Consider the following 23,815-nt stretch of genomic DNA (forward strand, 5'->3'; position numbering starts at 1 on the left):
TTCTACTGTACGCCGAAATTGTAACAAAAGCTTTTTAATTGATAGTAAAAGGTAATCGAAAGAGTGGCTGATTGAACGTAGGCAAATCAGCGTTTATCAGTAGCTTGATATTGCACGAAGGCAAATCAGCGTTTATCAGTAGCTTGATATTCGGTTGCTAGGCCCGAGATAAGCAGTGGTTTGCACAAACAAATACACTGGGAAATATTATTGATACATAACTCCTCCCGTCTTAAAAAATGTTAACGTCTTCGTTAGCTTCTATAACTATGATTTAAATTATATTATATATGTAAGGTGTTGAGGTACTGTCTGGCAGCGAGTACACATCTTGCGTCGTTGCGAATGGCAATCAGCCTATCATGAGAGCAGCGAGTCCAAGAGGGAGAGTTGCAGGGTGACGAGACGAGAAGAGAGGCAGTGGCTGAGAGAAGTCGTAAGGAGCAGTCGTGTTTTCCGGAGTTATTTCCATAAATTGTGAAGAAATCTACTAAAGCCGTATGAAGTTAAATATCAGTTGTCAAAGTTGCTAAAGTCGCCTAAAGTTGTTAACTTAAAGAAAGTTTCTAAAAGTTTATGTTATTTCCACACTTAATATATCTTAATAAACTACTTAATACGTCAGACTGGCGAGTGAAAGAACAGAAAACGTTCCTATCTCCCTAAGAACGCTCCAAAGCGAGCTAGAGAGACGGGCTGACGCAAGCACAAAAAGCAGGTGGAGGAGTAATTACGCAACCTGCAGAATATCAAAAATCATGTGCAAAGAGCACAACGAGAAACTCACCCACTACGTGCTGCATCTTCCGCGGAAGGACTGCAGAATGTTAGTGGGTATTCTTACAGGTCACTGCCTGTCTGCTGCACATGCAGTAAAGCTGGGTATTACCGACAACGCCAAATGCCGGAAATGTGATGAATCCGAGGCAATGGAAACCTTGGAGCATCTCATTTGCAAATGTCCGGCCCTAATGAGGGCAAGAATGAGATACCTAGGCTCTCCAGTTTTGGCATCGCTAGAAGATGCCTCCAGGAGGAAGCCAGGCGAACTCCTTGCCTTTGCGAAAAACACCTTGATATTCAAGGATCCCGAAACCCGCATAAATAGTCTCTAGGTCCACCCAGAAGTTTCCCCGGATAGCTATGGGCCATATTGGCCTATGTGTGGCCCCTCGAGGGCCGTCCGGTCTAACCTAACCTAACCTAAACTACTTAATACAAACTCTTCATATATCTGTATAAGGTTGGAGATTCTTGGGTAAAGACTTAAATACAAATGTTATATATATAAAAAATTATTTGGTTTTTTAGTGTATCTTAAATACAATTAATTTTAAAGAATAATTTGTATAATCCTATTGATCAGTGTTAGTTGTTGCATTATTATTATTATTATTTGTGCAATCATTGGAGTACTTCGAGTTTCTAATTAATTTCTTTTGTTTGAACTTAGATCTATGTCGCCTTATATTTCTATAATTAATATATTCTTTATAATGAGTATCATCTATTTGCTTTATTTGTTTCGTTTTTCTAAATGGGTTGCCAATTTTTAATATTCGTTTTAATTGTAAATCTACTTTATTAAAAGCTGTATCAATTTCATGTTCTTTCCTTATTTAGTTTTTTAATTTTATCTTCTTTTCTTAGTTGGACATCAATTGTGGGTTTTTCATTAAATAAAAATATTGAAGCAGGAGTTTTGCCTGTAGCACTGTGAATTATTTTATAATTATAGTTATAAATAATTTCTTCCATATCCATTGCAATAATTTCCAGGTTGCCTTCTGTTCTAATTATTCGCATCTTTTCATTTATTGTTCTATGGCAAAGTTCAATGTCAGCAATTTCAGTTTTACTACTCGTAATTTCAATATCTATATTTTCACTTTCTAGCCATAAACCTAATGCTCTACTTGTCATACCAGGATCTTGATCTATTTTTAATATTTTCGGCTTACCTAAAAAAATTGAAAACTTTTAATAATGCCTTTTTTGTTTCAATCCAGTCCGAATGACGGAAGGATGTTTCAGTAGCTGATAAAAATGTTTATATTAAATCTATACAAGTAAGAAAAGTTCGATTATTTGTAAGAAAATAGTCAACGACGAATTTATCTCTTATATTCTCGGGTTTGGGTGTAATTTCGTATAGCAAATCCGTTCGTCTGTTTTCATGTTTACTTAAATTAGTTGCTCTAGAGAGAGCATCAGGTACAAAATTTATTTTCCTTGAATTTGTTCGATGGTGAAGTCATATTCATTTAGTTTTATTTTCCACCTTTGTAACTTCATGTTGGGCTCTTTTACATTATGTAGGCAAGCTAAAGGTCTGTGATCGGAAAGGACTTTAAATTTTCTTCCAAATAGATAGCAAGGAAAATATTTGGTTGCCCACACAATTGTCACAAATTCCTTTTCTATATCTAAATATTTACACTCATGCTCATTTAAAGTTCGACTCGCAAAACAAATAGGTTTTGATTCTTGAGACAAGACAGCGCCTATTGCGAAATCAATGGCATCTGTCGTCAATGTAAATATTTTATTAAAGTCAGGATAAATAAGTATAGGATCACTAATTATTAAGATTTTTAATTTGTTAAAGGCGTTTTTATATTCATTGTTAGTTATATCTATTACGTTTCCCTTTTTTAAATACTTAGTCATAGGTTTAGCGATCTTAGCAAAATTTTTAATAAATTTTCGGTAAAAGCCACATAAACCTAAGTGTTCAAGCTGAACAAGGGGCAATGTCGCCAGGGGAGCATCTCTGGGAACAAATGTACCTGTCGCCATGTTAATTGTACGTTTTCTTTGGTACTCTGAAAATAAACTTCAAAGAAGACGGATCGTTTGTCCTCCTCATCATCATATCGAGCTCTGCTTTCTTTTATTGGGAATCTTATGGAATCGTACTTGCCACGGCCCCCGACAGCTTCATTTTTGGTCCTTCGAGCCGGATATTCCAGCGCTTTTTTCCCAAGATAAGTACGGTGCCGAAATTCCCACCATATATGTATGTACATACTTGCATATATATGTAGATATATTGCTGCATCCAATTTATTTAAAACTTTACCAACTTGTGCAGTAGTATATATATATATATATATATGCATGTGTTTACATAGCTGTATGCCCCTCTCCTATACATATTTTAAATCAGCCAATATCCAAGAAGGCTTACATCCAGGTTTTTTCACACATAAAAAGCCATACATCCACACCAAGTTATTTGCATACGCATTTGTGTACATTGTGAAGACTCACATTTTTCTGCCTTCACATTTTTATGTTTCTTATATGTATATAGTTAGAATTAAGTAGTTTAAGTTCATACTCAATAGTTTTTAAGCGTATATAAGGCAGTAGTTTTAAGAGACAGAAACATGAAGTAAATAATTTTAAGTTAGCCCTAAGTGGCAACCCAAAACTATCGAATAAGTCAGGAGAATAGTTGAATTTCCCGCCGAAGCCAGGACACCAACCACGATCACGCCATGGAAAATACTAAGAAGAAATCCCCGATAAAATCCCACAGGGGAGGTTTCTTGGAAACGAGACCAACAGCCACACTAACTTCCGGGACTTGAAATTTTGTGCGCGGCGAGAAAAGTTCGAAGTTTTGGCGAAGCGGAGAAAACGACAGCGAAAACCCAAATTCAAGATCCAACCGACGCGTGACCAGGAAGTGGAAGCAAGCGACCAACGAGACATAGAAACACTGGCTTCGGCAAGCAGGGTGAGCATAACGAGTGCGACAGGGACAGTTAGGGATTAGAAAGGAAAAATCCAGAAAATAAAAGTAAAGTAACTCGAAATCAAAGTGTTAGAATTATTGGTACAAGTGTCAAGCCCCGATCGTGCCGTCTGCGAGTATTCCGGGCATGTGCGCAGTAGTTTTCTCGACAGGATTAGTCGCGCCGGCGCCGTCTGCGAGTATTCCGGGCATTTGCGCAGTAGTTAGGGCTGGCTGTAATTCCTCCGATTTTGCTGTCTGCGAGTATTCCGGGCATTTTCGTAGTAGGAATCGCGTGCCAGAAATAGCCGCGACAGTGCCGTCTGCGAGTATTCCGGGCATTTGCGCAGTAGTCAGGGCTGGTCGTAATTCCTCCGATATTGCCGTCTGCGAGTATTCCGGGCATTTTCGTAGTAGGAATTGCGTGCCAGAAATAGCCGCGACAGTGCCGTCTGCGAGTATTCCGGGCATTTGCGCAGTAGTCAGGGCTGGTCGTAATTCCTCCGATATTGCCGTCTGCGAGTATTCCGGGCATTTTCGTAGTAGGAATTGCGTGCCAGAAATAGCCGGGCATTTTCGTAGTAGGAATTGCGTGCCAGAAATAGCCGCGACAGTGCCGTCTGCGAGTATTCCGGGCATTTGCGCAGTAGTCAGGGCTGGTCGTAATTCCTCCGATATTGCCGTCTGCGAGTATTCCGGGCATTTTCGTAGTAGGAATTGCGTGCCAGAAATAGCCGCGACAGTGCCGTCTGCGAGTATTCCGGGCATTTGCACAGTAGTTAGGGCTGGTCGTAATTCCTCCGATATTGCCGTTTGCGAGTATTCCGGGCATTTTTGTAGTAGGAATTGCGTGCCAGAGATAGCCGCGACAGTGCCGTCTGCGAGTATTCCGGGCATTTGCGCAGTAGTTAGGGCTGGTCGTAAGACCTCCGATTTTGCTGTCTGTGAGTATTCCGGGCATTTTCGTAGTAGGATTTGCGCGCCAGAAGTAGTCGCGACAGTGCCGTCTGCGAGTATTCCGGGCATTTGCGCAGTAGTTAGGGCTGCCAGTGTTACCTCCGATTTTGCTGTCTGTGAGTATTCCGGGCATTTTCGTAGTAGGTTTCGCTGGTCAGAATTAGCTGCGACAGTGCCGTCGGCGAGTATTTCAAGCCTGTGACAATATTTATGGCCACCAGTGTTACCTCCGTTAATGCCGACCGTGAGTACTCCGGGCATTTTCGTAGAAAGATTTCTGGGCAGGATTGGCCACGACAGCGCCGGCCGTGAGTATTTCGGGCACCCGCATAAAGTTTGTACCACCAGGGCTGGCTACGATGGTGCCAGAGCGTAGTCATACATAGGCATTATAGATTCTCATATTCATATATATTTTCCCCCATAAGCGTCCGTCGCGGCATAGCCAACGGTTCGCGACTCGGTGACCCGAGTAAGAGTTTTCCCAAATAGAATATTATGAAACCCTTCCTCAACTGTCTCAAAGATAAATAAATTTATCTGATGAGGACTCTGGGCGGACTGAGACGCCGACCCCAGCAAAATGCATCCTTACAGATTGGCGCCCGAGCAGGGACTAGTTGAGGAAACTTAAGGGAAAAATTCCAACCATCGTGGCCTAAAGAACCACCAGATCATTTTATTCTCCACCACTGGGAAAATTTCTGTCAAGGGGAAAATACACAGAGAAAATTCTGGGAGAAATTTTGTTACATTTTGTTGTTGAGAAGAAATTTCGAATGCATTGAGAGAAAAGTTAAGTTGAAAAATTCGGAATCAGCAAAATAAATAAAATATATCCGAAAACAAGAAAAGAATTTTAATGGGGAAAATACTAACAAAAGTAGTAGTAATAGTAGTAACAGTAATACAAACAGGGCTCTACCTAACCTCTGAGATCGCACGCTCATAATACGCATAGTAAGCAGAGAACCACGTGCGTGCGTTTGACCCGAAAAAAAAACCGACGAGAAGCAACGTGATCGCGCCGCCACCGGGTATATAACAACGAGAACTCGTCGTCACAAGGACAGTCGTTCGTGAGAGCTCAAGCAGTCAACATCGGTCAAGACCAGCAAACAAGAAGAACATTTTTTTTTTCTTTCTCGTGAGCATCGTGCAAAACAAGTACAGTCGTTCGTCGCCGAAGAATAAAACCGCGTGCATTGTGCAAATAAAAATCGTGAACCACGTGCACCATACAGATAAAAATTAATTAATTAAACATTCGCGGCTGGCATTTCAAACGAAAAACAACACAGTAGTCCGTGGTCATCGAAACAATATTTGAAATTTTTTTTGGAGTTAGAACCTTCAGCCTTCGCGTACTTAGATGACATCATTGTTATCGGCACGACTCTCGACGAACACATCGAAAACCTGCGCGAAGTATTTAGGCGACTTCGGCAAGCTAATCTGAAACTTAACCGAGACAAATGTAGTTTCTTTCAGCGGAGTCTAAAATACTTGGGTCACGTGATAAGCGAGTCAGGGATCCACACTGATCCTGATAAAATCGCCGCGATTCGCGAACTACAACCGCCTACGAATGTCCGTGAATTGCGACGCTGCCTCGGTGTCGCGTCGTGGTACCGCCGTTTCGTCCCGAACTTTGCAGCCATCGTAGAACCGATATCCACGCTCCTCCGGAAAGGTAGGAAATGGAGTTGGGACACGGAACAGGAGCAAGCTTTCGAGACTCTAAAAACCCGACTCACCGAAGCCCCAGTACTTGCGTGTCCCGATTTTACGCAGAAGTTTTCCCTGCAAACCGACGCTAGCGATCACGGGTTAGGAGCAGTCCTACTACAAAGCTTCGACGGTGTCGAACGAGTCATAGCTTATGCCAGTCGACGATTAACCCGAGCCGAGGAAAATTACTCAGTAACAGAAAAGGAATGCCTCGCGATCGTATGGGCCATTCGCAAAATGCGTTGCTACCTGGAAGGATATCGGTTCGAAGTCGTGACGGACCATCTGGCTCTTAAATGGTTAAACTCAATCGACAACCCAACCGGACGAATCGCCAGATGGGCACTCGAAATACAACAATATCAGTTCGACGTTCAGTATCGACGAGGGAAATTCAACATAGTAGCCGACGCTCTTTCCCGTCAGCCCTTGGACCAGTACAACAAGCCAACGTAGAGCCATCCCAATGCAAATGGGTGCGCAAGATGATACTTCAAGTGACTCAGGAACCGGGAAAATTCCCAGACTACCGGATCGAAGGAGGCCAGCTGTACCGAATGACGGGGAATACACCCCAGGAGGAAGACCAGGTTCCGTGGAAGCTATGCGTTGGCCAGGAGTACCGGCAACGAGTCCTACAGGAGTGCCACGATCATCCGACAGCTGGACATCTCGGGACACGGAAAACCGGCAAACGCGTAGCGCAAAAGTATTACTGGCCAGGACTCTTCAGGGAAGTCACCAAGTACGTACGACGGTGCCCCACCTGCCAAAAATACAAGGTAAGCCAACTTAAACCCGCCGGCCAGATGTAAACACGTCAAGTCAAAGAACCATTCAGCGTAGTATGTGCGGACTTCTTGGGCCCGTTTCCACGTTCTCGTCATGGAAATACCATGTTACTGGTATTTTTGGACGCATTCACCAAATGGGTAGAATTAATCCCACTCCGGAAAGCGACGACACCCCATCTCGAACGATCGTTCCGGAATCGGATTCTGAGTCGCTTTGGCGTTCCACATACATTCGTATGTGACAACGGGACCCAGTTCACCAGCCGGTCGTTTAAAACATTCTGCAAAAATCTTGGGATGGAACTTCAGCACACAGCCCCCTACACGCCACAACAGAACCCAACGGAAAGGGCAAACAGGACCATAAAAACAATGCTGGCCCTGTACTTGGATGGAGCTGAGCAAAACACCTGGGACGAGCTACTTCCCGAACTCTCGCTGGCCATAAACTCAAGCGTTTCAGACACCACCGGATTCAGCCCCGCCTTCATCATGCAAGGGAGGGAACCGAGACTACCCAATACATTGTTCGATCAAGCCACGCCGAGTCACACGTCGAATCAGCCACCACCAGGAAAGAAGGCGGAACAGATGCAGGAATTGTTCCGGATCGTCAAAGACAACAGCGAGCGAGCATCCAACGAACAAAGACGGCACTACAATCTCAGAATGGCGACCGGCCGTGGGATCACTGGTACTCCTCCGCCGCCACGTACTATCCAAGGCTTCAGAGGGATTCACTGCAAAGCTGGCGGCCAAATACGATGGACCATACAAGGTTCACAAGTTCCTGTCTCCTAATCTTTTACAATTACAGGTGCCTGGGAGTCGACGACGACGCACAGCCGGACTAGGGGACGTAAAAGAATACCATTACGAGGATACCGACGACGACGAGCCACCCGCTGCCGCCGAGGGGACCAAGTCTTGAGAAAAGGGGGCCACTTGCTGGTAGTCGCGACTACCCAACGTCCCTCCCCATCGAAGGGGAACTCAGTGACTGGTCATTAAAATTTTTTGTTATTCACTAAAACTTTGTTAGACTAAGAAAACACGAGTTACATAGGAAGGAGCTAGGCTTAGTTTAGTCATTCGCACTCATAGGGATATGACATATTTAAGATATACTAAGTTTCTTTACCCTCAGTGCCATGAGTTCCAGAGACCCGAGACGCCCAGTGACGGGTACCGTAGATACAGACGACGATGTGGAGATGCAGGAGGCACTGGACAACTCAATACGAGACCTCCTGAGCGATCCACTCTGGGAACCAGACCAGCTGATCCTGGAGGCTGAGGCCACCAGCCTCTCCCTGGATGATGTCCTCGACCTCTGCGTCGCACCAGGGGACCCGCTGGGCGATGGAGACGTCGAACCAGACGGCAGATTTGGGAGTTACCGCAACCCGAGCCCGCCACGGCAGCGACCCCCTGCTGACGCCGCAGCACCAACTACTGCCAGCGATGCAACGAGCGGGACATCAAGCGGCACCATCCCAGGCAGTTCGGGCGGATCCTCACGCGACGCCTTGCTACCCGGATCCAGCGGATCCTCTGGCGACGCGCTGCTTCCCAGCTCGGGTGATTCATCTGGCGACGTGCTGCTACCCAGCTCGGGTGATTCCTCCGCCGAGGTCACACTGCCCAGCAGGTCTGACAGGGACGCCATGCTGCCCTCCATCAGGGAAGTGGCCAGGACGAACGCTGAGATGCCCAACCCACCGCCACGATACGAGGACATCTCCAGTGCCGACGAGACGGAAACCACGGCCCGGTCGTTCGCCACAGCGCGTTCCGAAACAAGAACCCGACTGTCCAGCGCCACCACGGAGGAGATAATAGAAGTCTCGGATTCCGACGATCGTAGCACGCCCCTGTGGAGGGAGGTAACACCAAGGCCAGAGACGCCACCTCCATCATACCAGGAACTGTTCGGGCCAGGCCCCTATGACAGCCCCCGCACCATGGCCAAGAAACACCTGCCAGCAGCAACTGCACCACAGCCGAGCTCCAACAACACCCGGCGACTCAGCGGTGAGCTGCTCCGAGATGGTCCCAGCACATCCAGCCAAGCAGCTAGGGCACGGGCAACTGCACCACAGCCGAGCTCCAACAACACCCGGCGACTCAGCGACGAGGTGCTCCTGGATGGCCCCAGCACGTCCAGCCAAGCCGCCAGGGCACGGGCGACTGCATCACAGCCGAGCTCCAACAACACCCGGCGACTCAGCGACGAGGTGCTCCTGGATGGCCCCAGCACGTCCAGCCAAGCCGCCAGGGCACGGGCGACTGCATCACAGCCGAGCTCCAACAACACCCGGCGACTCAGCGACGAGGTGCTCCTGGATGGCCCCAGCACGTCCAGCCAAGCCGCCAGGGCACGGGCGACTGCATCACAGCCGAGCTCCAACAACACCCGGCGACTCAGCGACGAGGTGCTCCTGGATGGCCCCAGCACGTCCAGCCAAGCCGCCAGGGCACGGGCGACTGCATCACAGCCGAGCTCCAACAACACCCGGCGACTCAGCGACGAGGTGCTCCTGGATGGCCCCAGCACGTCCAGCCAAGCCGCCAGGGCACGGGCGACTGCATCACAGCCGAGCTCCAACAACACCCGGCGACTCAGCGACGAGGTGCTCCTGGATGGCCCCAGCACGTCCAGCCAAGCAGCTAGGGCACGGGCAACTGCACCACAGCCGAGCTCCAACAACACCCGGCGACTCAGCGACGAGGTGCTCCTGGATGGCCCCAGCACGTCCAGCCAAGCCGCCAGGGCACGGGCGACTGCATCACAGCCGAGCTCCAAAAACACCCGGCGACTCAGCGACGAGGTGCTCCTGGATGGCCCCAGCACGTCCAGCCAAGCCGCCAGGGCACGGGCGACTGCATCACAGCCGAGCTCCAACAACACCCGGCGACTCAGCGACGAGGTGCTCCTGGATAGCCCCAGCACATCCAGCCAAGCAGCCAGGGCACGGGCAGCCCTACAGCAGCAGAACCGCGACAACAACCGGGCACCCAGCATCAACACCGGCTTCGCGCTACCACAGCCGGCAGCAAAGAGGAGACGCCGACCCAATGGGAACAGGGCCAGGATCAGCCGGCAACGACTGGAGGCAGGTCCTCAAAACAGGGAGGAGATCCCATGCGGAGCGGTCCGAGAGGTTGAACACACGGGACGCCCTAACCAACGACGCCGAGCCGCACGATCAAGGGGAAGTTCCTCCACGGACAGCTCCCCTGAACCAACCCCGAGATCCGGACCCGTGGAACAATCAAGACCCTCCATGGTAGTAGCCCCGGCCCAGTGGCGAGTGGAGACGGCTGGACGGGAAATCCCAGTAACCCTACGCACCTGGATAGAGGGAGAGCTGGGATTACCGAGAAACAGGGATATACGACGCCAGGAGAAGATCGACGGCAGGCCGTACAGAGTCCATCTCTCCAGGAGTGGGCGCGTCACCATCTTCTCACCCACCCCAAAGTAAAGGGGGCGTGTGAAGACTCACATTTTTCTGCCTTCACATTTTTAAGTTTCTTATATATTTATAGTTAGAATTAAGTAGTTTAAGTTCATACTCAATAGTTTTTAAGCGTATATACAGCAGTAGTTTTAAGAGACAGAAACACGAAGTAAATAATTTTAAGTTAGCCCTAAGTGGCAACCCAAAACTATCGAATAAGTCAGGAGAATAGTTGAATTTCCCGCCGAAGCCAGGACACCAACCACGATCACGCCATGGAAAATACTAAGAAGAAATCCCCGATAAAATCCCACAGGGGAGGTTTCTTGGAAACGAGACCAACAGCCACACTAACTTCCGGGACTTGAAATTTTGTGCGCGGCGAGAAAAGTTCGAAGTTTTGGCGAAGCGGAGAAAACGACAGCGAAAACCCAAATTCAAGATCCAACCGACGCGTGACCAGGAAGTGGAAGCAAGCGACCAACGAGACATAGAAACACTGGCTTCGGCAAGCAGGGTGAGCATAACGAGTGCGACAGGGACAGTTAGGGATTAGAAAGGAAAAATCCAGAAAATAAAAGTAAAGTAACTCGAAATCAAAGTGTTAGAATTATTGGTACAAGTGTCAAGCCCCGATCGTGCCGTCTGCGAGTATTCCGGGCATGTGCGCAGTAGTTTTCTCGACAGGATTAGTCGCGCCGGCGCCGTCTGCGAGTATTCCGGGCATTTGCGCAGTAGTTAGGGCTGGCTGTAATTCCTCCGATTTTGCTGTCTGCGAGTATTCCGGGCATTTTCGTAGTAGGAATCGCGTGCCAGAAATAGCCGCGACAGTGCCGTCTGCGAGTATTCCGGGCATTTGCGCAGTAGTCAGGGCTGGTCGTAATTCCTCCGATATTGCCGTCTGCGAGTATTCCGGGCATTTTCGTAGTAGGAATTGCGTGCCAGAAATAGCCGCGACAGTGCCGTCTGCGAGTATTCCGGGCATTTGCGCAGTAGTCAGGGCTGGTCGTAATTCCTCCGATATTGCCGTCTGCGAGTATTCCGGGCATTTTCGTAGTAGGAATTGCGTGCCAGAAATAGCCGGGCATTTTCGTAGTAGGAATTGCGTGCCAGAAATAGCCGCGACAGTGCCGTCTGCGAGTATTCCGGGCATTTGCGCAGTAGTCAGGGCTGGTCGTAATTCCTCCGATATTGCCGTCTGCGAGTATTCCGGGCATTTTCGTAGTAGGAATTGCGTGCCAGAAATAGCCGCGACAGTGCCGTCTGCGAGTATTCCGGGCATTTGCACAGTAGTTAGGGCTGGTCGTAATTCCTCCGATATTGCCGTTTGCGAGTATTCCGGGCATTTTTGTAGTAGGAATTGCGTGCCAAAGATAGCCGCGACAGTGCCGTCTGCGAGTATTCCGGGCATTTGCGCAGTAGTTAGGGCTGGTCGTAATACCTCCGATTTTGCTGTCTGTGAGTATTCCGGGCATTTTCGTAGTAGGATTTGCGCGCCAGAAGTAGTCGCGACAGTGCCGTCTGCGAGTATTCCGGGCATTTGCGCAGTAGTTAGGGCTGCCAGTGTTACCTCCGATTTTGCTGTCTGTGAGTATTCCGGGCATTTTCGTAGTAGGTTTCGCTGGTCAGAATTAGCTGCGACAGTGCCGTCGGCGAGTATTTCAAGCCTGTGACAATATTTATGGCCACCAGTGTTACCTCCGTTAATGCCGACCGTGAGTACTCCGGGCATTTTCGTAGAAAGATTTCTGGGCAGGATTGGCCACGACAGCGCCGGCCGTGAGTATTTCGGGCACCCGCATAAAGTTTGTACCACCAGGGCTGGCTACGATGGTGCCAGAGCGTAGTCATACATAGGCATTATAGATTTTCATATTCATATATATTTTCCCCCATAAGCGTCCGTCGCGGCATAGCCAACGGTTCGCGACTCGGTGACCCGAGTAAGAGTTTTCCCAAATAGAATATTATGAAACCCCTCCTCAACTGTCTCAAAGATAAATAAATTTATCTGATGAGGACTCTGGGCGGACTGAGACGCCGACCCCAGCAAAATGCATCCTTACAACATTGCCGATCTATGAACATACATATGTACATACATATGTTCATTACCTTTGGGTCACAAATCGGCGGCATTTAAAAAAGAGAAAAACACATCCTATCCACAATAAATATATGTACATATTTTCCATCCACTGCACAATAGCAAAACAAAAAAAAAAAAAAGGGAAAATAAAGTTAACTCGCTCCTCTAGCTGGCCGATCATACATGCATATACATATGTACATATATGCACATATCCATACAAATTGCCGGACCGGCAATTGAGACTCGGCAGCTAACAGCGGCGCTGCATTCGAACGTAAGCCGAGTGAAACAAACAAAATTAAAGAAAATCTGCGTTTATTAGTCTTTTTTTTTGTTTGTTTACTTTCCGTAAATACTTATGTACTGCCCGCCAAGTTGGCAACACCATTACCATACGCGGCTCAATCTGGTAACGAGCCGTTCGCACTTGGGTGCATTTTTTTTGTATTATTGGTTTTGAGTTTCAATTCGACTAATTTACAACCTAATTTTTTCGAATCGTGTACACCGTTCCGATTATTTTTGGTACTTATTATCCAGCGTCCAAGCATATCTTCAAAGGCGATAAGCATACATTTTCGATTAATCTTTTTGTCTTCACTTTCCAACCCCACAGTATTTTTCGACAAACATTTATTTGTCTCCGAATAATTCATTCTACATATTTTTTTTCTCTGTTCATACCCAAATCGATAACAACCTCTTTCGACTATTGATTTATTTTGATTATTTAAAGGCGTTATCCAGCGTCCCCGTATTAATTGGAAATCGATAGCATTTTTTCGATTACTTTGTTCTACGCGTTATCCAGCGCCCCCGTATCTTTTAAACCGAGTACATCCGTGCCAACGCGTTATCCAGCGTCGCCGTATTAATTGAGTATCGATAGCATTTTTTTCGATTAATTTGTTCTACGCGTTATCCAGCGCCCCCATATCTTTCGAACCGAGTACATCCGTGCCAACGCGTTATCCAGCGTCCCCGTATCAATTGGAAATCGATAGCATTTGTTCGATTAATTTGTTCTACGCGTTATCCAGCGCCCCCATATCCTTTGAACCGAGTTCATCCGTGCCAACGCGTCATCCAGCGTCCCCGTATTAATTTGAAATCGATAACATTTTTTCGATTAACTCTGTTTTTTTTGCGCTTATCCAGCGGCCCCTCTCCGAACCACGTCAAAGTCGATAGACTACCTCACACACTTACATTTTCCGGCTCCTACGAGAGCTTCATATGCCAATTGGTGACGGTGAGGAACCAAAATCCCTTTTGACCGTTTCTAAGGTAAAAGAGTCTCATAGAGCCCGGGCAAAGAGTGAATCTTCTGTGCCTTCCAAAAGCGAAAATCCCTCTCGAAGCAAAACCGCAACTCTCCTAAAATCTACGAGCACGTCGCTTGGAGACAAGGTGGAAAAGGAATATGAGACGTGCTCCGAAGTTGTGGCCAGTCAAAACTGCAAAGACAAAATAACAGTCATGCAATCCAAGTATGACGACTGTTATACCGTTTACGAGCGGTGCGCAGCAAGCCTCAATGAGATCATTGAAGATTCACGCGCACAACAGTCTGTTCAGTCCTCCAATCTGACGCCGTCTCAGGGCGGATGTCGCTTACCTCCAGTCGAGTGCGAAGTTTTCAATGGTGACTATGTTCAATGGCCCACATTTCGGGACCTTTTCTCCGCCATCTATATACGCAATCCTCGGCTTTCAGAAGTCGAAAAACTGTTCCATCTCAATGCAAAGGCGAGCGGCGAGGCCAAATCCATTGTGGCCTTATCTCCGTTGACCATTGATGGTTTTGAGTCAGCGTGGAGAAACTTGCAGAATCGGTTCGAGAACAAGAGGCTGCTGGTCAATAGCCAATTAAAGATCTTGTTTAATTTGCCTTCTGTTGCCCAGGAATGCGGAAAATCCTTGAAGCATTTAGAGAGCACAATCCAAGGTTGTTTAACGGCCCTGCAATTAGCAAGAGTCGAGACCACGAATTGGGATTGCCTGCTTGTTTTCCTGTGCTCGTCCAAGTTGCCAAAACTAAATTTGGCTCTTTGGGAACAGTCCCTGCTAAGTAAGTCAGAGATTCCACTCTGGGCTGAATTCCAGGCCTTCTTAAAGGATCGTCATCGAACGCTTGAGGCGATTGAGGAGTTCAAGCCAAACGCGAGCGTTCAATCCAGGGCACTGAGGGCTGACAATAGCTAGCGGTCAATCCAGACCTTTGAGAACAGAGTTACGGTAAACCCGCAATCCTGTAAACTCTGCGCACAGGAGAACCATCCAATCCGAGGATGTCCTCTATTCTTACGCATGTCAGTCGCAGATCGAGAGAAACATGTAAAACAGCAGAAGATGTACTTAAACTGTTTCGCAAGAACGCATCTGCTCCGGGACTGCAACAGCACGCATAACTGCCACACCTGCAATGGTCGTCATAACACTCTCCTGCATCGAAGCAGCCCTCCGCCAGTCCATTCAGTGGTTATGCCTGACCAACAGTCCCATCCATTCACAGCAATCCAGCAACATATACAGTCCACTCCATCGACGAGTCAAGCGAATGTGCAAACGTTTCTTGCCGTTAACACGCAAGGGGTCCTACTGAGTACGGCAATGATAGAAGTTTGCCATTTGGGCATAAAATACTCAGCACGGGCACTCATTGACTCAGGTTCCGAGGCAACCTTCATCTCAGAACGGTTGTTCAACCTAATTAAGTTGCCGTATGAGTCCATCCAAGCGCAAGTTTCAGGGGTCAACCTTTCCGTTGCAGCTCAGCCCCGTAAGCGTTGTCAATTCAACATAGGTTCTCCCGTCAAGCCCCATATCCAAATTGAAACCTGTGCGTATGTGCTACCACAGTTAGCCGGGAATCTCCCATCCTACACTATACCAGAGGATTCATTAAAGGATCTTCCACCTCTGCAACTAGCAGATCCAGATTTCTACCGGAGCTCGCCGATTGACGTGCTTATTGGTGCCGATATCCTGCCATCAATCATTCTCAGAGGCTCCCATTCCAATATTTGTGGAACACTCCTTGGTCAAGAGACCATATTCGGGTGGACTCTTTGCGGTCCTATTGCAACGAGTCCCATAAGCAGAATCTGTTCTTTTTCAGCCCGATTAGCAGTGACCGAGTTCAAACCAGACAGCATCCTCACAAAATTTGGGGAGGTGGAGGATGTTCCAGTGAAGTTGGTAAAGGAATCCACCTCGGTTTGCGAGGAGAACTTTATCCGATCCACTAAAAAAGGTGTGGATGGAAGATATGTTGTTTCGTTGCCCTTTAAAGGGACGGACAATATTAAGCTGGGACATTCCAGACCCATCGCACTAGCTCAGTACCTCCAAAACGAAATGCGATTGAGTAAAATCCTTCCAGTGAAGGAGCAGTGCTGCTCAGTCATTCAAAAGTATTTAGATTTAGGTCATATGCACCAAGTCTCTCCAAACGACTCCAGTAGTTTTCATCACGCTGTCTTCAAACCAGATAGCACCACGACGAAGGTTCGCGTCGTGTTCAACGCTTCCAATCCCTCATCAAACGGGAACGGCCTCAATGATATCCTTCATGCGGGGCCTGTACTACACTCCGATCTGACTATTCAGATTGTAAAATGGGTTTTTTTAAACTATGTGTTTAGGGCGGACATCACCAAGATGTACCGGCAAATTCGGGTCGATCCTGATCACACACGCTCACGAAGAATATTCCGAAGGGAATCCTTATTCTGTGACTATGAGCTCGACGCAGTCACCTTCGGCCTAAACTGTGCGCCCTTCCTGCCCATCAGAGTGTTACAGCAGTTGGCTCAGGACATCCGAGGCCAATATCCTTTGGCCAGCGACATCATCTCGAACTCTACGTACATCGACGATGTGCTCGCAGGGGCTCACACTCAGCAGTCGGCGATAACTGCCTACACCAAACGAGAGGTCTTATCTCAGATAGGCAAGCTTTTCGACCCGGGCTGGGATCAACCACTCCCCACCGACCTCGTAACCCAGTGGCAAGAGTTCGTAAAAGGGTATCCAATCCTGAGGGAAATTCGTAGTCCGACATGCGTGCGTTTCCATCCTGCAGCCAAATTGCAGTACCAGGACGCGTATGGGGCTGCCATTTTCATCCGAGTCGAAACGACTGACGGCTGTTGTACCCATCGGCTGACATCCAAAGCCAGAGTTGCTCTAGTCAGGTCCATATCCATATCCCGCCTTGAGCGTTTTTTTTCCACCTTCGACAGCTACAACACGGGGCGTCATCCGACGACCAGCTGCGAAAATTATTTGCCTCCCAATGGACGGCCCCATTGACCATAGTGACTCCTCAACAGAATAGTCCTTACCATTGACATTTACTAGTCCTAAGTTGTGTCATCCAATGTCGTCGTTCCGTCCACGTGTCTTTGTCATCCTCATCCATAACACTTAATTTTCATATTTATCCATCTCTTATTTTAATGTTGATCCGTACAATGGCTCCGACGACCTACCAAAATCCGCGTCGCTCATCCAGAAGCAATGTATTCAGATGTCGAGTCTGCAGGGGAGTCCACGCTCTGAGGGTTTGCCGACGGTTTCTCCAACTGCCGGCTGTGAAGCGGCTCCGCGCGGTACTCATTAACAAGTACTGCGCAAACTGTCTGGCACACTGTCGGTCGTGCCGCAGTAAAGCGAGGTGTCATATATGCAAGGAGGCTCATTACACGCTGCTGCACCTCCACACTGGGCAGCCTCGCTCTTCGCGGCCCCGACAAAGGCGCCACCCACCCTCGGATTCTCGGCCTCAGCGGCAGCCACAGCAGCGCCAGCAGGCGCCCGTATCCGGATCTCGGCGGCCCGCCACGCCAATGCATATGTCTCCATCCCGCAGCCGGTCGTGCACGCCTATCCTGGCGCGCACGAGTGTTAGCATCCTCCCGACCGCGTACGTGCTAATCGGATCCGACTAAAAGCGTTTTGATGTCCGAGCCTTGGTAGATCCGTGCTGTTCTGTGATTCGCATCCACATCTCCCTGGTTAAGGCCCTTAATCTGGCCATCACGGGCATTGGCGACCAACGGGTGTGCACCACCGAGATGCGCTCCAAGGCCTCCAAGATGAGCAAGCAGCTTCTGATGCTGGTGGACGAGCAGATGCAGACACGAACGCCGGGGTAATCGCTGGATCCGAAGGTGCAAGATATGATTCAGAATGTCACATTGGCGGATGACCGGTGGTTTCACCCATCTCTGGTGTCGGTTGTGCTGGGAGCGGACGTTTACGCTGACCTGATGCTGCCGGGTATCCTCCCGGGTCAGGACAGCTTGCCGATGGCACAAAATACGACGCTGGGATGGATCCTTTCCGGACGATGCTCCCTCTCGTAGATCGCAAGTATTCCTCTTGCGCGGGGGGGGGGAGAATGTTCAAGCTGAACAAGGGGCAATGTCGCCAGGGGAGCATCTCTGGGAACAAATGTACCTGTCGCCATGTTAATTGTACGTTTTCTTTGGTACTCTGAAAATAAACTTCAAAGAAGACGGATCGTTTGTCCTCCTCATCATCATATCGAACTCTGCTTTCTTTTATTGGGAATCTTCTGGAATCGTACTTGCCACGACCCCCGACAGCTTCATTTGTTTGTCTGTTTTAGGGATTGGGTATTCAATAATAGCTTTAATTTTGCATGGATTAGGTTTAATACCAGAAGGTGTAATTCTGTGTCCCAAAAAGTTAGTTTCTCGTTTAAAAAATTCACACTTATCTAATTGTAATTTTAAATTAGCTTCCATAAGTTTTGCGAAAACTTTTTCTATAGAGAGAATGTGCTCTTGCAACGACGCACAGTACAATCTCGCACAATTAGTGTTGCAAAAATCGAAAAAGTCATGTTTCCAAAACCATTCGGCAGAAAATTTCCCACGGATTCAGAATCTGCAATAAAATCTATTTTAAGATTTTTTATGTAGAAGATATAAGCATTCAAAGTTGAACTTTTTTTCGTTTTTTGCATCATACCAAAAAAAATGGTAAATTGGTCGACTTTCAGGTAATATTACACAAAAACCATAAAACCAATGGTCATGGTTTTTACTTAAAATGATAGATACATTCATAAACTGTTAATTACCCACAAAAAACGGCACTTTGGTTTGGGCTTGTACAGCTAAATCGCTACCTGCCAGGTGTCCATTTTTTCACCTTTTTTCGCCTAAAGTAGTCTATAACTTCTGAAGCCGATGAAAGCCACCGACTACACTATGTCTACAAGTTACGTGGATCTTTCCTGGACCAGAATTAACTTTCATCGGCTGCGTCGAGCTGCGTCTGCGAAAATTCAACGACATAAACCAAAACTACTCAGGGTTAAATATACCAAAATATGACACAATTTCATACATTCTGTTGGAGGGGGCGGCTTTAAACTGAATTACACTCGGATAAATAATAACACGTAGAACTTCGAGTTTTTGCGCGACGTGCGTCGGATGTCTTTATTGAATCGTAGGTAAATCGGTACTCGAGAGCGGATTAGAAGCTCTAGGGACTGGATGTCCAGAGGAAAAGAAAAAAGGAGAGCGTACGGGATCACACAGCCTCCCGAAATTAAACGCCTTTCTGGCGTGAACACAACTGCTTTTTTTGGATGTAGGATGATCGATCGACTATCGTCATTTGAAGAAAGCGTGGACACAAACGCACTGGATGGTTCTCTGCAGAACACAAATCGATCTTTTGGATATGGGAACAATCCGCGTACTAAAGGAGTTTAGTACTCGCGGTGCCACGATGGATTGTATCGGTTTAAACGGACTGAGGCGTAACGTAGGAGGTTGAATAGAATCTATAGCTTCCAGAGTTCTATGGTTCTCAGTAAGAAAAGAATCAAGTTCCACGTCGGAATTTCGGTTTTATTTGGTAGGGATTGCTCCCATAAGGAGAGCGTTAGCTTTGGAAGCTCCGAGGAATACAAATAAACCAATAGACAATCCCAATTATCTGTAGGAAGGCCGGACAGAGTTAGGGATGTGAGGAAATTTTGAATTGTTTTTTGCAGCTCCTTCAAGGCTGCCGAGGATTCGCGTCCGATGGATTGTACGTTTAGTAATTTCTTCAGTTGGCTGTTCACCAACGCGCGTTTATTTTCGAAACGCTCAGTTAGGTTTCCCCATGCTGAGTGGAAACCGTCGTTGGTGAGTGGCGAATTGGAAACTATAGAATGAGCTTCACCACTAGTCTTGGCATTTAAATAGAACAACTTTTCTACAGGGGTCAGCGTAGGATTGTCGATATAGACCGCTGTGAAAAGGTCTCGGAAAGTCGGCCAGCGAAGATAATCGCCCGAGAAATCTTCCGTTTCACACGGAGGAAGCCGACATCCAGACGGAAAGGAATTTTGGGGCGCAGGGCATTGGACTTGAGCTGCTTTAGCAGAGATCGTATCGATCTGTTCCATGAACTTGGCGGCACATCGTTCATAAATGAAATAGGTGTCGTCGTATTTTGCCTTAAGAGGGGACATCTGAGTAACTGGCAAAAAAAAAGCCCATTTTCTAGAATTTTTTTTTGGCCAAATGAAAAAGCCAATCGAAAAATTTTAAAGTAGGTTTGATAATGTTAGATGTGAACTACAAAATAAATTTTTTTTTTAATAAATCGAAAACAAAATGGCGGCTGTGCAGCATGTCTTCGTAGGCCCTATTTCTTTGAAAGGGGTCCATGGCCGAAAACCTAACGTCCTTAGTTTTTGATCTAGAACAAAAAATCAAATTTTGTTAGTTTCTATATCTCAACCGCTATCGACGCAATATTCTTTCGATATTTTGATTTTTTGCAAAATGGTGAGTGATTAAATAAAATGTTCAATTTTCATGAAAAATAAAACGTCACAAAAAAAAAGTAAGCAAAAAAAAAAAAAAAATCCTACGTACGTCGATAGCCATAGGTATTTTGGATATACTGTCAAAATTTCAGATCGATTTGATCGATAAGATTTGTTCGAGTTATGTTTTCGGCCAACTCAAAAAAAGTGGTTTTGAGAAAAACGCGTTTAAAGTTTTAAAATCGTATATGATTACATGTGAAGCATCGCCGCAGAATGGAAAATTTCGACACTTAGAAACTTTTTCCGGACTCTATCTTTTAATATGTTATTTTTAAGACCCTAAAGTATTTTTTAAGCAAAAAAAAATTTTTTCGATTTTTAAAAAAAGTTACTCAGATCTCCCCCCTTAAGAGTAGGCAAGGTATCTTTCGAGCCCTCTAAACCAAGTGAAATTAGCTCTGAACAAGCTTCGAACTCTGTCTCGACCTTGTCCCATAGCGCTTGTAACGGCTAGGATTTCAAATTTTTTAAAACGAATATCTAAAGCTCCAAAAGTTTTTATAATAGCTGAATTAAAAAAATAGCTATATTGAAATCTGGCATCGCTGATAAAAAATTGCTTATCTTAACCTTTCTCTCTTAATGCAGCTGTATTGATAAGCGTAGCCAACTTTGGTCCAGATAAAGCTTTCTGGGCTTAGCTATATAAACCACTGACCAATATAATAAAACTCCGCAGACATCGATATTGTGTTCTTGTGAAGTGAAATAAATATCAAGGTTATATCCGTTGTGCGCACATTTTTTTAAATAAATTGCGCCCAAGCGCTTAAATAAATTGTGCCAACGGTTGGAAAAAAGTGATTTCAGTTTTCGGGAGAAAAATTTTCTTCTTGGCCTCAACTGCGAGTTGGCCAAAAAATACTCCCTGGCGAACGGTCCGGAAAACTGCAAATAACCCTTGCAGCCTTTTTCTAAAAGGTATGTGTTATTAAAAGGCCGAACTAAATTGCGTGTTTCTAACGCCAAATTTATTTCATATTAGTGTTGTCTTTGGAAGCTGAAAAAAAAACCCTCCCGACTACGGGAAAAAGAGAAAAATACATAGGATAAATCTAAAGTAAAGAAAACAGGGCATTTGGATCCCGGCTTGAGAAAATTACACCCGAAATCCGCACCTGGTCAGCGCCCTAAATCCGCACCTGTCCCCAGCAGCGCAAAGCACAGGGCAGCGGTAGCGCTTTGTCCAGCGACGCCGGCAGGGGCAGAGCAGAGGAGTGATAACGCCAGGCGGAGGAAGCGATCGCACCACGAGGTTAAGGCAAAGGGTGTTGTTTTCATAAGCTTGTTTTGCATTTGATTTTCTTTTGTTCTCTTTTGCTCTGCAAATGCATAAAAAGTAAAGAGAGTGTTGCGACTTAAAAATTACCTAAATTTTTTTTTTTTTTTAAATAGGCTTTGCTTTTATTTATTGAATCTTCTTATTTATGAGACTAACAATAAGTGTATCAAATCTTACAATACTACCTAACTAGCAGTCATGAGACTGGTACAGAGTAAATGGCCCTGACTAATTATGGCTGGGTTGGATGGTCGTTACGTAGTAGGCGGCTTCTTCTGGAAACTCGTATCAAGTCCCTTACTAAAGGATTTGGATGGGTGGAGAGTTTTTCCTTGTAGGACGCTTTTTGTTTTTCTATTTCGTTCTTAACTGCAGGAATGCCGAGATCCCTGTGGATGTGTTCATTGCGAATAGTCCATGGTGTCCCAGTGATAGTTCTCAGGATTTGTTTGATGTCTAGATTGGTACTGCACGCGTTCCCCCAGATCTGGGAGCCATACGTCCATATTGGCTTCAGTGTGGAGTTGTAGAGCAGGACCTTGTAGTCCAGACACAGGGGCGATCGGGAGTTTATGAGCCAGTGAAGGCTGCTGGCTTTAGATTGAATTTTTTAGATGAATTTTTTCTTGCATTCAATGTGTCTTCGCCATGTTAGGCGTCTGTCCAGGTGGACGCCCAGGTACGTTACCACCTTGACTTCGGGGATCTGCGTGCTGTTCAGGTAGAGCAGGGGGCATGTTTGTCTGTTGCGAGTGAACGTTATGTGCTTACACTTTTGTTCATTTATTTTAATACGCCAATCAGATAGCCACTTCTCGACTATCTTAAGGTGGTTGGCGAGCTGGATTGTTGCCCGGACTGGGCATCTGGAACGGCTGAGGATCGCAGTGTCGTCAGCGAAAGTGGATAGTGCCAGCTGGTCGCTTGTGGGGATATCCGCTGTGTATAGGACAAATAGGGTAGGCCCCTTCGATTGCATAGGTGCCGGATGTTGTTGCGTTGCACCTCATTGCGAAGACTCTGTTGTAGAGATACGACTCAAGTAATTTGTGTGTGTATGCCGGCAAGAGTGTTTTAATTTTGTGCATGAGGCCATTGAGCCAGACGCGGTCGAATGCTTGACAAACGTCTAGAAATATGGCGCTGCGATATTCTCGATGTTCGAAGGCTGTGCGAATTTCTGATGTTATTCTTTTAACTTGCTCTATAGTTCCATGCTTTTCTCTGAAGCCAAATTGATGAGCTGGGATGATGTTGTGAGCTCCCAGATAAGGAATTATGCGCTTTAGTAGGCATTTTTCAAATAACTTGGACAAGCAAGATAGTAGACTTATTGGTCGGTAGGATGATGGAAACGTGTGGTCTTTTCCGGGCTTCGGTATCATTATAATTATAGATTTTTTCCATTTAGTTGGGTAGTGGCCGAGACTTATGATCCCATTGAAGATTTTACAGATGACCTCAATAGCACAATTCGGAAGTTCAATTATTATTTTTTGAGTTATTAGGTCATCGCCGGGGCCTTTTTCGGCTTCAGTTCCCTGATGACCTTCATGATCTCGTCCAGACGAAATGAAGCTGGAGTAGATTCCGTTTCAGTTTGGTTTTGCGGTAGTTCAAATGGATGTGCAGAAGGGTTCGGCTGGAAAACACCCTGGAGATGTGAGGCAAAAGTTTCGGCTCTGTCTTTGTCGTTGCGGGCCCAGCAACCAGATGATTTTCTAATCGGGGTAATGGTTTCATTCGGAGAGCTTAAGTTTGGGTGAGCTCTCCATAAGGGATGCTTTGTGCTGGTTGGCGAGAGTTTCTCAATATATCTTAATTGTGCATTTTCGGCATCTTGCTTCAGGGCCCGGCTTAGTTTGCGTGTGGCTTCATTTAGA

General features: G+C 46.5%; 3 protein-coding genes across 3 annotated transcripts; all 3 read left to right on the forward strand.

Annotated features, from left to right (window-relative positions):
* Nucleotides 1-8,375: 8,375 nt before the first annotated feature.
* On the forward strand, nucleotides 8,376-10,712 carry LOC121502007 (serine-rich adhesin for platelets-like). Its single transcript, XM_041774623.2, has one exon. The coding sequence runs from the start codon at nucleotides 8,376-8,378 to the stop codon at nucleotides 10,710-10,712; it is 2,337 nt and encodes a 778-aa protein (XP_041630557.2).
* Nucleotides 10,713-14,016: 3,304 nt separating this feature from the next.
* Nucleotides 14,017-14,985, forward strand: LOC138929100 (uncharacterized). The gene has a single exon (XM_070288117.1). The coding sequence runs from the start codon at nucleotides 14,017-14,019 to the stop codon at nucleotides 14,983-14,985; it is 969 nt and encodes a 322-aa protein (XP_070144218.1).
* A 408-nt stretch (nucleotides 14,986-15,393) lies between these two features.
* On the forward strand, nucleotides 15,394-17,097 carry LOC138929101 (uncharacterized). Its single transcript, XM_070288118.1, has one exon. It carries the CDS (start codon nucleotides 15,394-15,396, stop codon nucleotides 17,095-17,097), a length of 1,704 nt encoding a protein of 567 aa, XP_070144219.1.
* The last annotated feature ends 6,718 nt before the right edge of the window (nucleotides 17,098-23,815 follow it).

Source organism: Drosophila kikkawai, chromosome X (assembly GCF_030179895.1).
Source record: "Drosophila kikkawai strain 14028-0561.14 chromosome X, DkikHiC1v2, whole genome shotgun sequence".
Taxonomy (NCBI): Eukaryota; Metazoa; Arthropoda; class Insecta; order Diptera; family Drosophilidae; genus Drosophila; species Drosophila kikkawai.